Source organism: Hemitrygon akajei, chromosome 26, assembly GCF_048418815.1.
Source record: "Hemitrygon akajei chromosome 26, sHemAka1.3, whole genome shotgun sequence".
Classification (NCBI taxonomy): Eukaryota; Metazoa; Chordata; class Chondrichthyes; order Myliobatiformes; family Dasyatidae; genus Hemitrygon; species Hemitrygon akajei.
Window position 1 is genome coordinate 40,125,547 of NC_133149.1, and position 17,311 is coordinate 40,142,857.

General features: G+C 40.2%; 1 protein-coding gene across 2 annotated transcripts in view; it reads left to right on the forward strand.

Annotated features, from left to right (window-relative positions):
- The window catches only part of kmt2a (lysine (K)-specific methyltransferase 2A), a 161,553-nt gene that overhangs the window by 84,363 nt on the left and 59,879 nt on the right, over positions 1-17,311 (forward strand). The window contains exons 12-18 of one of the 2 annotated variants that reach the window (XM_073029965.1): positions 60-155; positions 2,250-2,370; positions 6,345-6,458; positions 7,863-8,047; positions 13,477-13,647; positions 13,849-13,959; positions 17,187-17,260. In XM_073029965.1, coding sequence (XP_072886066.1) covers positions 60-155; positions 2,250-2,370; positions 6,345-6,458; positions 7,863-8,047; positions 13,477-13,647; positions 13,849-13,959; positions 17,187-17,260 — 872 coding nt within the window. The remainder of the gene's footprint in view (positions 1-59; positions 156-2,249; positions 2,371-6,344; positions 6,459-7,862; positions 8,048-13,476; positions 13,648-13,848; positions 13,960-17,186; positions 17,261-17,311) is intronic. The other variant, XM_073029966.1, reaches the window with a different exon arrangement.

The following is a 17,311-nucleotide window of genomic DNA, read 5'->3' on the forward strand; positions in this document are numbered from 1 at the left end:
TGTGTTCCACCAGCATTTTGTGTGTATTATTAATTCTTAAGACATTTCTTTTCACGCAGCAGCTTCTTGAGTGTGGCAAGTGTCGAAACAGCTATCACCCAGAGTGCCTGGGACCAAACTATCCAACAAAACCAACTAAGAAAAAGAAAGTCTGGGTAAGGTTTGTTAATTCATGCAAAAGTTTTGACTACTTCACCTCCATTTAATTTCTTAATGTGGACATAGAAAATCTACAGCACAATGCAGGTCCTTCAGCTCATAATGCTGTGCCGAACATGTACTTACTTTAGAAATTACCTAGGGTTACCCGTAGCCCTCTATACTTCTAAGCTCCATGTACCTCTCCAGGAGTCTCTTAAAAGTCCCTATCATATCCAATGGGTACAATAAATATGATACAATAGGGTCTTTTAAGAGACTCCTGGAGAGGTACATGGAGCTTAGAAATATAGAGGGCTACGGGTAACCCTAGGTAATTTCTAAAGTAAGTACATGTTCGGCACAGCATTGTGAACTGAAGGACCTGTATTGTGCTGTAGGCTTCCTACGTATCCGCCACTACCACCATTACTGGCAGCCCATTCCACGCACTCACCACTCTCTGCGTTTTAAAAAAAACCTTAACCCTGACATCTCCTCTGTACCCACTTCTAAGCACCTTAAAACTGCTCCCTCTCATGTTAGCCATTTCAGCCCTGGGAAAAAGCCTCTGACTATCCACATGACCAATGTCTGTAACTTGCCTCTGTTTTAATCTGGACTATACATAGATAAGACGAATGTTTGAGACATTGTCAAGAAACTGTAATCAAATAAATTATTATTTGAATATATTAATGTAATTCATTCTGAATACATATGGCAGGATCAACTCAGGCTCTTGGTGAGGAGCATTTCATTGAACTCTGTTTAGTACTTCAAACAGCATTGATTTGACTCTTCCAAATCATGCATATAAAATCCCCTGCTTTGGTTTTGTACGTATTTCTATTTCTGTTGCCTGTGGATAAAGATTCTGCTTTCTTCATTGCCAGCAGACTTATCATTGTACTGATCTTCTTTCTCTTTATCTGTGAATCAGCAAGTTGAGGCCAGGTTTCCTTTTGCATTTGTCAGTAAGATTCTGTTAGGACAAAATTAATTAACCAAGGGCATGGTGAAGTCGCACATTGGTATGTTCATGTAATGTGCATCTGAACAACAACCGCTTTTGTATATTTCCATAGGGCAAGCTACCAAGCTAGCCAGTAAAATTTTTATTGAAATCATGAAAAAAAATTGGAGGATGAGCTAACTTAGTTTATTAGAAAACGGATCTAGTGCTTTTCTGGCATATAATGATGAATAAACTCTTCTCTGACTTCCAGCCGGGCACAGGTATGGATAGCTGTGCCTGGCTGGAAGCCTGAGAAGAGTTTATTTGTTAGTTTATTAGTATTGCTGCAGCTTTTATCGAGCAAGCTAAGAACTTAATAAGTACAAGCTTTGCCTCACTTTAAATGCCATAGAGTTTGAGGATCAGAGTTGAACTCTGAAGTGATTTCTTGCATTGCTTTCATGATTTTGGTTTTGGTTTAAAGTTCTAGATATTTATGTGTTTATGATTTATTAAAAGGATATAAAAAGAAAAATGCAAAAATCTGAACTGAATTAGGAAATATTGAAAATACACAGCAAACTGGTCAGAATGTGAAAGATTAAGGCTGCCATTTTAGTTACTTTCTATATCAGAGTAGATTATTTATCCTTTAAATCAGGGGTGTCAAACTCATTTTAGGTCACGGGCCGGATTGAGCAAAATGCAGCTTCATGCAGGCCGGATCAGTCGGACGCGTGTGAACGCAGCTTTCGTTGCCTCCGTTTTTTTCAGCCTGCTCTCATGTGTCTCAGTCTCTGCTATAACTACAAAGTGTTTCACTTTACAAATTCCGTTTCTTATGAAGAAGACTGCTGAATAAACACTAAAAACCCTGAAAACCTGGTACATGAATAAACTCAGCATTAGCCATATCATACGCCATAGGCGTTTCGATTACTGGGGCCAGCTTTAATAGTAATTAGATATTATCTCGCGGGCCAAAGATAATTCCACCATGGGCCGGATTTGGCCCGCGGGCCTTGAGTTTGACATATAATGCAACCATTTTTTCTCTCCACTATCAGATGGGTTATGCTGTGCTTGCTTCTGGTCATTTTGTGCTTTAATTTGCCATCATTTTAATGGTTTCTAATAAAGATCTTCTCTGTAGATATGCACCAAATGTGTAAGATGTAAGAGTTGTGGAGCTACAACGCCAGGGAAAGGCTGGGATGCACAGTGGTCACATGATTTTTCTTTATGTCATGAATGCGAGAAGCTTTTTGATAAAGGTAAGCATGCGTATTTGTTTTATTCACCAAGGTTACCGTTCCTGGGTACTAATCATACAGCAGTTGAAGTAAAGTAATTTTCAAACAATGAATTGGAGATTTCTAATAAAGCTTTGCTCACAGCAAATTAGTTGATATGCATCAGGGTAGTGATTTGTCCTGTTGTGGAAAATTCTCTTCTTGAGTGAAAGGCTCTTTAAGACAACAAATGGTACGCAAGTGTTTTTAGTTACGTTACAACTGCACCCTCTTTCATGTATTAAGAAAACTTGATTGCTAAGGTCAGGAGCCTTGGGCATGTTGACACCAATACCTTTTAAATATTTGATGGAGTTGTTAGAGGGTGTTACACTTTACAAAATTACTTCAGCTTCTCTGTAAATGTTTTGTGTATTACGGAAACTTGTACCTGATTGTTTTTTTAATAAATCTCATTAAAAGCTACATAGAGACAAGAAAGCTGCTGAAGTTACAATTAAATCTAAGTGGGAATTCCGAGACTATCCGTAGTTTGGAGGTCTCCTCATAGAATAGTACAGCACATTACAGGCCCTTTGGCCTGTTGGCAATGTTGTGCTGACCTTCAAACCCTGCCTCACATATAACCCCCCACCTTAAATTCTTCCATATACTTGTCTAGTAGTCTCTTAAACTTCAGTAGTGTGTCTGCCTCCACCACTGACTCAGGCAGTGCATTCCATGCACCAACCACTCTCTGAGTGAAAAACCTTCCTCTAATATCCCCCTTGAACTTCCCTCCCCTTAACTTAAAGCCATGTCCTCTTGTACTGAGCAGTGGTGCCCTGGGGAAGAGGCGCTGGCTGTCCACTCTGTCTATTCCTCTTAATATCTTGTACACCTCTATCATGTCTCCTCTCATCCTCCTTCTCTCCAAAGAGTAAAGCCCTAGCTCCCTTAATCTCTGATCATAATGCATACTCTCTAAACCAGGCAGCATCCTGGTAAATCTCCTCTGTACCATTTCCAATGCTTCCACATCCTTCCTATAGTGAGGCGACCAGAACTGGACACAGTACTCCAAGTGTGGCCTAACTAGAGTTTTATAGAGCTGCATCATTACATCGCGTCTCTGAAACTCTATTCCTCGACTTATGAAAGCTAACACCCCATAAGCTTTCTTAACTACCCTATCTACCTGTGGGGCAACTTTTAGGGATCTGTGGACATGTACCCCCAGATCCCTCTGCTCCTCGACACTACCAAGTATCCTGCCATTTACTTTGTACTCTGCCTTGGAGTTTGCCCTTCCAAAGTGTACCACCTCACACTTCTCCGGGTTGAACTCCATCTGCCACTTCTCAGCCCACTTCTGCATCCTATCAATGTCTCTCTGCAATCTTTGACAATCCTCTTACACTATCTACAACACCACCAACCTTTGTGTCGTCTGCAAACTTGCCAACCCACCCTTCTACCCCCACATCCAGGTCGTTAATAAAAATCACGAAAAGTAGAGGTCCCAGAACAGATCCTTGTGGGACACCACTGGTCACAACCCTCCAATCTGAATGTACTCCCCTCACCACAACCCTCTGCCTTCTGCAGGCAAGCCAATTCTGAATCCACCTGGCCAAACTTCCCTGGATCCCATGCCTTCTGACTTTCTGAATAAGCCTACCGTGTGGAACCTATTCAAATGCCATACTAAAATCCATGTAAATCACATCCACTGCACTATCCTCATCTATATGCCTGGTCACCTCCTCAAAGAACTCTATCAGGCTTGTTAGGCACGATCTGCCCTTCACAAAGCCATGCTGACTGTCCCTGATCAGACCATGATTCTCTAAATGTCCATAGATCCTATCTCTAAGAATCTTTTCCAACAGCTTTCTCACCACAGATGTAAGGCTCACTGGTCTATAATTACCCGGACTATCCCTACTACCTTTTTTGAACAAGGGGACAACATTCGCCTCCCTCCAATCCTCTGGTACCATTCCCGTGGACAACGAGGACATAAAGATCCTAGCCAGAGGCTCAGCAATCTCTTACCTTGCCTCGTGGAGCAGCCTGGGGAATATTCCATCAGGCCCCGGGGACTTATCCGTTCTAATGTATTTTAACAACTCCAACACCTCCTCTCCCTTAATATCAACATGTTCCAGAACATCAACCTCACTCATGTTATCCTCACCGTCATCAAGTTCCCTCTCATTGGTGAATACCGAAGAGAAGTATTCATTGAGGACCTCGCTCACTTCCACAGCCTCCAGGCACATCTTCCCACTTTTATCTCTAATCGGTCCTACCTTTACTCCTGTCATCCTTTTGTTCTTCACATAATTGAAGAATGCCTTGGGGTTTTCCTTTACCCTACTCGCCAGGGCCTTCTCATGACCCGTTCTTACTCTTCTCAGCCCCTTCTTAAGCTCGTTCCTTGCTACCCTATATTCCTCAATAGACCCATCTGATCCTTGCTTCCTAAACCTCATGTATGCTGCCTTCTTCCACCTGATTTTCCACTTCACTTGTCACCCATGGTTCCTTCACCCTACCATTCTTTATCTTCCTCACTGGGACAAATTTATCCCTAACATCCTGCAAGATATCCCTAAACATTGACCACATGTCCATAGTACATTTCCTTGCAAAAACATCATCCCAATTCACACCCGCAAGTTCTAGCCTTATAGCCTCATAATTTGCCCTTCCCCAATTAAAAATTTTCCTGTCCTTTTTGATTCTATCCTTTTCCATGATAATGCTAAAGGTCAGGGAGCGGTGATCACTGTCCCCCAGATGCTCACCCACTGACAGATCTATGACCTGACCCGGTTCGTTACCTAATACTAGATCTAGTATGGCATTCCCCCTAGTCGGCCTGTCAACATGCTGTGACAGGAATCCATCCTGGACACACTTAACAAACTCTGCCCCATCTAAACCCTTGGAACTAATCAAGTGCCAATCAATATTAGGGAAGTTAAAAGTCACCCATGATAACAACCCTGTTATTTTTGCACCTTTCCAAAATCTGCCTCCCAATCTGCTCAAACTCCTCAACCTTTAAGTGCCTGTCTAGAAGTGAAAAGGATCCAGCTAATGAGATCTGGGAGGAAGTTCCACAAGTCACATAAATAACTTGAGTAGTTTTGGCACTGGTGTAGCAAGTAGATGCTAACTCTTCCTGTTCTTTTCATGGTTTTGATTCATTATTTGGATTATTTCAGGGTCTTGGGTTGTCCCTCTGATCCTTGCCCACCTAGCAAGGAGCCAGTGAGATGCCAGGCCATTCTGTGCCAGGGTAGTCATAGCTGAGCTTCATCCTGTACTTTATTGTGCATTAAATTGTAAGTTGATTGGAAATGCATTTGGAGGGGAAGCTAGCTTGAGAGATTGAGTTTTGTACTGTAGTTTGATTGGTGTCGACAGCTGCTCATTGTCTAAATCATGTGAGCAACTGGGGAATGCACTTGTTGCCCTTCTAAAAGTTGAAATCAGTTTGTCATTATTGTCATTTTCACTGATTAAATTGTTTGATTACTGTATCACTGTTGAGGGACATGACATTCACCAAGTGGTATGCTGTGACTAGTAACTAGTAGAAAACTAGCTTGAGTAAGCTGGAACCAATGTCATTCATGGTGGATAAAACAGGCATAACAGTATTCTCGAGTCCCTTATTTTCCACTGAAAGAATAAGGCGATGTTCTGACTTAATTAAATTTAACTTGAGAGATTTTTGTTTTGTGATTCCCTTCTGTTTGTTCATGAACATCCATGCAAGGAGCTATTTTTGTTTTCCTAAGTGCGTCATTGGTTGATAGCATAACATTGCAGCTGGTCAATTAGATTCCATTATGTATGCTTTATAATATTGTGTAAATCTAAATCTGTTGGAACCCATTTTCGAAAAATACTGAACAAAGCATGTGTCAGTGCTATTGAGGACTGTCAAGAATACTGGAAGGATGCACGCTGTGTTGATGTTAATTGCTGTTTATATTTAGGAAACTTCTGCCCACTGTGTGATAAGTGCTACGATGATGATGATTATGAGAGCAAGATGATGCAGTGTGGAAAGTGTGATCGTTGGGTTCATGCAAAGTGTGAAAGCTTGTCAGGTATTTTAAAGTGAAGAATTTTTTTTTCTCTGAATGAAAACTGACAATTTATACTAAGAAGTTACAATTGGTGGTTAATGTGTTTTTGTTTGGTTTAGATTTGATTTGTTTTAGAGCTCTTTGTACAAATTATAAATGCATAAAATGTTGTGTAACAGTAGCCCCTCAAGTTCATTTTTTTTAATGTGAGCACATTGTTTCTCACGTTAGAATTCCTTCTAACTTCATTGTATAATATTAGCCTTTTGATTTCCTGTTTAGTTCTTCGTTACGTAACCACAAAACCCCTTTCTTGTCATGTAAGTTGCTAGAATCTCAAATTCTGACATTAACAGCCATTTAAGTTAAGTTGCTGTTTATAATTTCCTCCCAACTTGTTTTTTTTTAAGGGGGGGTGCTAACATCTTCTTGATACATTTTAAATAAAAATTCTGTTAACTGAATATTCCTGGTTGTATCTCATTCGTTACTTCAGGCAATTTCCAGCATGGTTTTCTGCATTGGTTCAGACTTCCTCACCCAGCTTCTTTGCTGTTTTGTATTGTTCCTTTATAGTTAATTGACTGTTTTTCTTAGGGTAATAATGATTTTTGTGTCAGGATGAATAGATAGAGTTAAATCTGAATGAACCCTGCCTTTATAATGAATGAATGCAGCAAACAGTTGTTTGTTTTTTGATCATTTTCTTCCTTCTTTCTGCCCCCCCCCCCACCAACACTCCCACCTATGGTTCCCCGATTTTCATTTACAATAGAATAGGCATACTTGCCCCCATCCCGTGTAGAGTTGATGAAAATCATCAGAAGCTCATATAGTGGCAGGGAAAATGATGCAGCCTTGAATCAGTGACGACTTATATCAGGAGTTGTTCCATGATGAAACGGTATAATTGACAGATGACGCCATGTTCAGTCTCAAATTTGAGAGTCTGTGGTGATCAGTTTTAAATACATGCTAGTTCTCCTTTGAATATGTCAAATGTGACCTATTTTATCTATCCTATTTATCCAACATATTTATTTTAATCATAGAGTGGGTGTTATTTCTTATAGTGGATGTTAATTTTCTACATTATCCATTTCTAATTTTCTCTATCCATGTTATTAGCCATGCCTTTATAAAAGTTGTACTGTTTAAAGGGACATGTTTGATTATCCAGCTAATTTTCACGTGTATTTTGGATTGGTTGGATTCTGCTAATTTCAGTTGCCAGGAAGATCAAATCTAATAAGCCCTTTATTATTGCAGCATGTAGAGAAAATAGTGCTCTGCATTCTTTGCATTGTCTTTTTCATTTGTATATGTCCCAATATATTGATTTGAAAAGCTTACAGAATCTATTCTATTCAGAATGGTGTCTTGCTGTGCATGATAATTTTTACCATTGATTTTATCTTCATCCAGATGAGATGTATGAAATCTTGTCAAATCTTCCAGAAAGTGTGGCATACACATGCATAAATTGCACGGAGCAACACCCTGCAGAATGGCGACTGGCACTAGGCAAGGAACTGCAGATCTCTTTAAAGCAAGTCTTGACTGCATTGCTAAATTCTAGAACGACCAGTCACTTGCTACGATGCAGGCAGGTAAGTCTGAGGTGCTGATTTAAAATGGTGTCAAACAGACAGTTAGAAGAGATACATTATATAATTTCAGCTGTGAATTTCATTTGTTTCCTGTTATTGTTTATGTTTGGATTTGAGTTTTATGCATTCAGAAATAAATTAACAAATGAATCTGAGGGATTTCAACTTTAACTACTATGCAGTGTGCTTCATAGTTTGTTCTTCAAGTTTAGCTCAATCCTATGTCTGGTAATTGAGAATAAAATATTGTTTTGATCATTCATAATTGTAATGTTTCCAAATGTTCCCTTAGTAATGATTTTATTCATTCTTGTAAACTGAGGAAGAGGATTTGTTTTTTATTATTAAAAAGTCTTATGGCATTCCCCAGGCAAACACCATAAAACCTATCATTGTGGAAAAGTTACATAATCTTTGCTTTTAATCTACCCATGTATGCCTTGTCGGTCTAGCAACCTAGGTTCAGTCCTCATCTTTGGTGTTGTGTGTAACTTGCACTTACTCTTGGATGCTCTGGCTTTCTCCTACATCTTAAAAATATGTGGGCTAGTAGATTGATTTTCCCTAAATTGTCCGTAAGTGAATGGTAGGATCTGGAGGGAGTTGTTGAGAATATGGGAAGAATAGGGAATGGGATTGCTTTATGAGCTAGCATAGACTTGATAGGCCAAAGTCATCTTCTCCTTTGTCATAAGATGAAATGGAAATGCCATTTTGTAATTAACAAAATGCAACAAGTTTATTTTCAACTTTGCTTCTCTCTTCCCAGCCTTCAATTTTAATCTTAAAGTTGTGGCTTGATTTGATGAATGTTTTCATTTTGCGTTTCTCTTTCCTTTGGTTAGATTGCCATTCCTTGTTGTGCTCTCGTAGACTTTGTTTATGTTAAAGGAAAATATTTGCCTTGGTGAGAATCATAATTGTGTATGCACTGTCCACATGCACTTGCTGGCACAAGTAACTGGACACCATTTATGATCCAGCTGAGATTTTTCTTTTTCTTCTGTTCAGAAGTGTGCATAACTTTTACACAGCATCTGGAGATAATGAGAATAAAACATTGGTCTCTCTCTGAGTTTGTTTTACTGACCGCTTAGCATAGTTGGTACAACTGTCAGCTTTTGAAGCAGCAGATTGTATCCCCAAGATAAGCTGAAAAATTGAACTCATGCTATAGGTTGCACAAGTGTAGTTGTTACCATTTTAGTGAAATTAAATCCTAGAGTTTGATTAAAATGATATAAATTCTATGGCATTATTGAAAGAAGACCGTTTGGAGGAAGGGGAGCAGTGGTATGATATAGTTGGTTTCTACAGCCATGGCAAACATTCTTCTTTAGGTGTTCATTATGTTCATATTTGTGAGACCTTGTTTGTAGCTTGGCTGCTATACTTATCTCCATTACAACAAGTGATGCGCTTCAAAGAACAAATTTGATAAATATAGAAACCCATAAATTCCCAGAGGGCATGGAAGTTGTTTGTTTTTAGTATCCTTTCTTCATTGGCTATTTATTCCTGTAAGAATTTGCCTGCATTCCTGTAGATTTACCTTAGATATTCTAAACAGAGAAATTCCTTCTTTATCGGGTTATGGATACCATTCCTTGGTGAATTCTTCAAATTTATGGAATGTTGTTGCATGTTATAGGAATTACCTAACCGTGTTACCTACCCAAAGAGGACTAAAGTTGAAGGCATAGCAATTCATTTCCCACGATGATGCAGTACAGTAATCACTTGAAGCATGGGAAGCCAATTTTGGTTTGGTTGTGCACTCACTATTAAGAATTCAGAAGTGCTCAAGGGTTGGGTGCTTCAGAATTGGCCTTTCTGTAAGTGTGGAGCGCACAAAGGGAAATTGGAGGCGGGGACCACTTTAGTTATAGTGGGGCTGAGGCCAAGGATGTCAGAAGATCTTTGATAGGGCAGGGTGAGAGGAAAGTTGGATGATGGTGTAACCTGAGCTAGGTGCCCATGAATGTGATTATGAGTCAAGTGTCTGTATTTGAAGCAGGGCTGGGTGAGTATTGGGGGATTGTGTCTGATGATCAGATCCTGAGGATAGGACATTGTTTCTCTGGAGCCATGGAGGCTGAGGGGAGACCTGATAGAGGTTTATACGATTATGAGAGGCATAGGTAGAGTAGACAGGCAGTATCTTTTTCCCGGGGTTGAAATGTCTAAAACCAAAAGGCATGCATTTAAGGTGAGAGGGGGTAATATCAAAGGAGATGTGAGGGCAAGATTGTTTTTACACAAGAGTGGTGGGTGCCTGGAAAGCACTACCTGGGGTGGTGGTAGAGGCAGAAACATTAGATACTTTTAAGAGATGTTTAGATAGGCACAAGAAGGTGAGGAAAATGGAAGTTATGGACATTATGTAGCCAGAGGGGATTAGTTTATTTGGCCATTTGATTACTAATTTATTTAGTTTGGCATAACATTGTGGGCCAGAGGGTCTATTCCTGTGCTGTACTCTTCTATGTTCTGTTTTGCTTGTATCTTTGATGCCAAAAAGAATTAACCATGATTCATGACAGGAACTACTAAGTCAGGCTTCCAAAGTGGCACGGTGCAGCCTGGAAACGATCAAACTGCGTCCCACTCTGGGGAAAAATTTGATTTTTGCATATGTGTTAGAGTGAAGAAAACAGCTCTGCACGATTGGATTTCCAAGTCTTCTTGTTTGTGCTAAAAGTCTAATGTCATTTAAATTTTTGCCTTGAAATTCAGTGAGTCTGGAGTGCTTAAGCTGGTGCATGTAATATTAAATTCACCAAAAATGCCCAACAAAAGTGCCTTTCTTATCTGTGTATGGGAATGAGAATCTTGAAAGGAACAATAGGAAGTAAAAGAACATTGAACAGAAGGGAACTGTTATTTTGTACTTGTCCTTTCCTGATTTATATTCTATGTTATTTGGGTATCAGTATTTGATTTGGATTATAAAATCAGACCGTAGGTTTTTACTTACTGAGATACAGCGTGGAATAGGCCCTTCTGGCCCTTCGAGCTGCACTGCCCGGCAACCCGATTTAACTGTCCCCTAATCACGGGACCACTACGGCTGATGGTGTAGTGGCATCAGTGCTGGACTTCGGGGCGAGAGGTCCCTAGTTCGAATCCGGCCAGCTCCCTTGCACGCTCTCCATCCGTGCCTGGGTTGAATATACGAGCTAACAACTGGAGAGTTGGGTTTCCTCCGCCAGGTTTCAGATGCCCAAGACACGCCGTACGATGAGCATACACCCTATCCTCGCTATATGCGGGGGGTACATTCCTCGCCGTCGACGCATAATGTGAATAATTATTTAAATGGAGAAAATAGGGATGCGTTCCAGAGGGCTTCCTAAATATGTTTTATCCGTAATTTATTCACATTTTCATACCAATACGACACAAAAGCAGTACCGCAAGGCAACATTCGTATTATATTTCATCAATTTAAGGTAATATTCAACGTAATAAATCATAGAAAGTTAACATACTAGGGTGTACAGTACTGACCAACAGTGGCAGGTGTGTTCGCTCCGGGAGATGAGTGGTTGATGTGGTGTCGGGCAGCTTTACATGGATAAGGAGGATGGTTGTGATCGTCAGGATCATATCAAGCACAGCAAGGGGTGAAGGAAGACTCACAGAACTCTCAGAACTGCTGGCAGCAGGAGATGACACCGGTTTGAAGAAAGTGGTGAGGGCTGTTTGCTTGGCAGCATTTTGTTTTTCAGCATAAATTTGCTTGTAGGGAAAAAGGGTTGATGGCAGGGAACGACTGAAATGCTGACTCCATTCTAAACTTGGGTCCATGTCCATCGCCATTTGTGCCAAGTGTTCCGACTTCCACCATTCCCTCACAGTTGGTAAACACCCGGGATTTTCAAAATTGTCTGTTGCTTGCAGCACCTGAGAGATAGTTCGCCGTAAAAAAAAACCGCTTTGAATGTGGATCACACCTTGGTCGAGTGGTTGAATCAGCAATGTGTTAGGCGGCAGGAAATGCACTGTTATATTACGATGAATGCTGTCTAAATGCTTAGGATGGGCTGGCGCATTGTCAAGCAACAAAATAACTTTAAAGGCAAGATTCTGTTCCTGGCAGTAGCGTCCCAGAGCTGTGTTACCTTCACCTGATGCCGCGCTGTTCATAATTTCCAACTTTTTTTCAAGTGTTAAAGCAGTTCTTTGCTGCTCGGCTGATGGCCCAGGATATGACATCGGACGCTTAGGAGGCATAGTTAAATATTTCAAGCACAAAATCACTGCACCGTAGGTAAAACCAACAAAAGTTTAAGAGCGCAAGATCGCATATCCACACCTTGCCAAAACCAGTGCGAGACTGGCGGGAGTGAGATTGTGAGGCACGCACACCTGACTTTTATTGGTGGGAAAGCGGTGCTTCTCATCCCAACAGTGAGACGTGCGCACGTGACTTGTATTGGCTGGAAAGCAGTGCTCCTCGCATAACTGTGAGTTTTGGACGCATATAAGGAGGCGTTGGTAGAAATAAGTTCCACGCATAACTCTGAATCTGCATAGTCTGAAGACGCATTTAACGAAGATAGGGTGTACCAATAAAAGCTTGTCATGATGGCACCCCAACGACTCCACTAGGAGTTAAGGGGACACACACACAAACGCACCCCCCCCACCAGCCAGTATGTCTTTGGATCGTGGGAGGAAACCGAAACACAAGAAGAAACCCACATGGTCACAGGGAGAACATACAAACTCTTTACAGACAGCATGGGAATTTAACCCAGGTTGCTGGTACTGTAAACCGTTGTGCTAACCACTACACTACTGTGTCACCCCATAGAGTCATAGAGCTATACAGCAGAGCTATGACAGGCTCTTCGCCCTGTCAGTCCATGCCAACCAAGATGCCTGTCTGTGCTAGTCCCTTTTACACGCATTTGGCCCATATCCCTCTTAACCATACTTATTCATGTACCTGTCCAAATGCTTTTGAAACATTGTATACCACTTCTTCAGCACTCTCTGGCAGCTCATTCCATACCACCACCCTCTATGAAAAAATCTACCCCTCAGATCCCTTTTAACTATTTCCTATTTTAAACCTGTGCCCTCTAGTTTTAGACTCTCTTACCCTGGGGGAAAAGACTATGACAGTTCACCTTATCTACACCCCACATGATTTTATAAACCTTTATACAGTCACCGTTCTTCTGTCCTCCAGGTAAAAATGTCCCGATCTATCTTTTCTTGTGACTCGAGCCATGCAGTTCTGGTAATATTCTTGTGAATCTTTTCTGCACCCTTTCCAGATGAATGATGTCCTTCCTATATAGCTGGGTGAACAGAACTGCACATGTGATTTGAAGCTTTCATAGTGCAGAAATTGAAGTGCGAATAGTAGGCAAGTGAAACATTATACAGCTGAGTTCCATTTGCTGTCTTTTTACCAGGCAGCCAAACCTCCCGACCTAAATCCAGAGACTGAAGAAGCTGTCCCTGCTAGAAGCTCACCAGAAGGCCCTGATCCTCCAGTTCTTACAGAAGTAAACCAGCAGGATGAACAACCTCTTGATCTGGAAGGAGTAAAGAGGAAAATGGATCAGGAGAGATACCATTCGGTGGTAAGATTTTTGTTTATTTGCCTGTCTAGAAAGTTTGAAAAATATTTAAAATAATGTGTACTCCATGACGAAAGACTTAAGGCTTGCCCTATGTTCTGCATCATATGGTCTCTTCACATGCGTCAGACTCCTCTAAAATTAACATATACAATCTGTTGATAAATGCTGTAATGCCTGATTATCTACTGTTGTTATGTTCAGCTGGAGTTCAGTGATGACATTGTAAAGATCATCCAAACAGCAATGAACTGTGATGGAGGGCAGCCTGAAAACAAAAAAGCCAATAGCATGGTCAAGGCTTTCTTTATACGGGTAAGGAGGATTGGTAATTTCTATGGGCCTTAGAGTGCATATCAATGCAAAATAATTTTGTAGTATTAAAACGTTAAGATGCACTCATGCTGAAAAAATTATGGCTCCAAGCAACAACCACCAACTGTAATCACAGGTTAATCATAGCAACTTGTGTATTATTTCTCTTGTTGAGTGATTGATCTTAGTCCTGATTTTCTTGGTCAGAATATTTCAGCAGTATTTTTAAAATTGTTCAGTTCCAGAGTCCCACTTAAGTTTTCTTTAAAGTTTTAAAGTGGTGGTGTTTATGTTGTGATTAGGTCTCTTTATCTCATTATCTTGTTTCATGATGTCTCCATACTTATTTTTTTAATTTTCCCAACTCTGACCCCGAGACTGCATTTCCACTAAAATTTTGGCCCACTAACCTCTCCTTCCCACTCTTCTGGATCACTCTTCAGGTACTGTTTCCTCACTTTGAAATATGTTGTCATTGGCTCTCAGAAGTAAGTTCCTCTAATTGTTCCTCCTCCAACCCTGCCTTTCCCACTGCACCTCCCAATCTTTGCCCATTAAATTGGAGCTTGAAGGGAAAGAGAAGTAAAGTTCCTCAAATTTGATTTTCTTTCTCGCAGCTTAAATTTTGCAGTCAGGTTTCCAAGTCTACCATAGGATTTTTAGCAATCCTATTTAATGTCAACATTTTCTTCCTTTGCATCGTCTGTAACTAACCATGCCACATTTGACACTCACCTTCTGGACTCAGTGACTTGTTTTATTTTTAGCTAGCTGGCCATATCTTGCTCATGTATTTTTATCTCTTAACTTCCCAAGAATCTGTCTTTATCCTTCCTCTTTTCTCGCATAAGTACTGATTATTAGCGAGAGCCTGCAGAGATAGGTTCAGAAGCCTATATGAGTGTAGCTCTAAAACGTGTCACCATCCAGCACAAAACTGTATGATTGGAATTTGACAGTGCCCAATCCACATATTAAACATTAATTCCTTACATCAAAGGTGGAGAATGGCTACGGTTTGTGCCATCTGAAAAAGGGATTGCATTTACTCACACCAAAAAAGAACAATAGCACTAGCATCACCTGTAGGTTCCCCTCCAAGTTGAACATCTTGCTGTCATAGGTTACCATGGGACGTTGATAGGATGCAGAGCTTGGTTGAGAGGTGCCAGATAGAGTTCAGTCCAGAGAAATGTGAAGGGATACACTTCAGAAGGCAGAGTACAAGGTTAATGGCAAGATTTTTAGCAGCGTGGAGGAACAGAAGGATCTTGGGGGTCAATATCTATAGATCTTTCAAAGTTGCTGTGCAAATTGATAGGTGGTGAAGAAAGCGCTTGGTGTGCTGGCCTTCATTAGACGGGAGGATTGAGTTCAAGACCAGTGAAGTAATATTCCAGCTCTATAAAACCGTGGTTAGACCACACCTGGAATATTGTGTTTAGTTCTAGTGGCCTCATTATAGGAATAATGTGGAAGCTTTAGAGAGGGTGCAGAGGAGATTTACCAGCATTGCCTGGATTAGAGAACATGGCTTGTAAGGAGAGTTGAGAAAGCTAGGGCTTTTTTCTTTGGACCAAAGGAGGGTGAGAGGTGACTTGATAGATATAGATGTACGAGATAAGAGGCATAGATCTTTGGAAAAAAGGAGGATGGGGGTCAATTGATTGATGTGTATAAGATGTATAGATGGAAGTAGAGAGCCAGTGCCTTTTCCCAGGGTGGAACTGGCTAATACAAGAGGCCATAATTTTAAGATTTAAGTATGAGAGTATGTAAGAGGTGGTATGTTTTTTTTTACATAGAGTGCTAAGTGAATGGAACACGCTGCCCAGGGGTGGTGGTTGAGGCAGATACATCAGGTATATTTAAGAGACTCTTAGATTGGTACATGGATGAAATGAAATTGAGGGACTATGTGAGAAAGAAGAATTAGATTGATCTTGGAGTAGATTAAAGGGTCAGCACAACATCATGAGTCAAAGGACCTGTACTGTATTCCTTCTTCCATCTTCATTGCTGGCTAAATCCTGGAACTCCCTACCCATACAGTGTTGTGGCAGTAATTTCATCCGTAGGGCTGCAATGATGCAGAGTGGCAACTCGCATCTAATTCTGCCTAGATTTTGAATGTGGATAAATGTCATGTTCCAACAAATGATGTTTTTGCTCTTGTTTCAACTTTTATCACCAGAAGTGAACAATAGATTATTCAGCTGTTTCACTGATAAAGGTTTGCTTGATAGGCTAAACAGTCTTTCCTAATTCTTATGGTATTCACAACTAAAGAGAACATTTGTTCGAAAGTAAATCATTTGACACAAAGTCAATGTCGTTAAAGAGGGGATGGAAAAGTATTTTCCTTTTTCTCAGATGCAGATATGTTTATATGCATAATTTTCTACAAGTTAAAAAAAAACCCCTGAGTATTCAGAGTTTGGAGCCTACACATTCACTTTGCCATTTTGTTCTTATGTTATCAATTTAAACTACAAAGGAGTGTAGTTCGGCTTTGTTTCTTTTACTTTATATCATTTGATAAATTCTTTCACTATACTGTATAATTCGTTTGTTGTATGCATGTGATGTTAAGTGTTGTACAGTGAGCCTTTGTTTCAGATGCTGCAATCAGCTGCTTACAGTGGTATATAGAAATAAAATTTTATGAAAAATGAACACCAGAATTTTTTGAGTCTCCTTGCCAAAAACTGAATCTCATAATTGCCTTTCTGTTTGCAAATTTCTGAACTAAACAATAATTGACATGAGAGTTGAGGTAATGAGTGTGTGTCATTGCAAGTTTGTTTAATTATGAAATTTTGTTATCCTGCTGAAGATATATTAAGCCTGGATGGTCAAGCAATGTCAAGTGTTAGGATATAAGCTTTTACTTTCATAACTGACACCAGTCTGTTCAAACAGTCCCAGTGACTGTTCTTGCATACTTCAGATTACAATATGCTTAAAATAGAAGTGCCTGAAAAGCTAATGATTTGAATTTTTGTTTCACAGGCATTACTCTAACTGACTGAGTATATTGCAACATTTTTTGTTTGTTTTTGTTCAGCTTCAGTGAAGAGGCTTTTTGCCTGGTGTGTTTACCAGCTATGTTCAGATTTGAGATGGGTGTGATCATTGAAAGGATATCTTTACATATCTGATGTGTATTTAATTTAATTCTTGGACAGCCTTTAATCTAACAATACCTGTGTTCGCTTCTTGTGTAGCAAATGGAACGATTCTTCCCATGGTTTAGTGTGAAGGAGTCCAAGTTCTGGGAGCCTAATAGGGTCACCCCAAAGTGAGTACTATTGTCATTACTGACCTTTGTATAGAAAGAAAGTAGTATGTT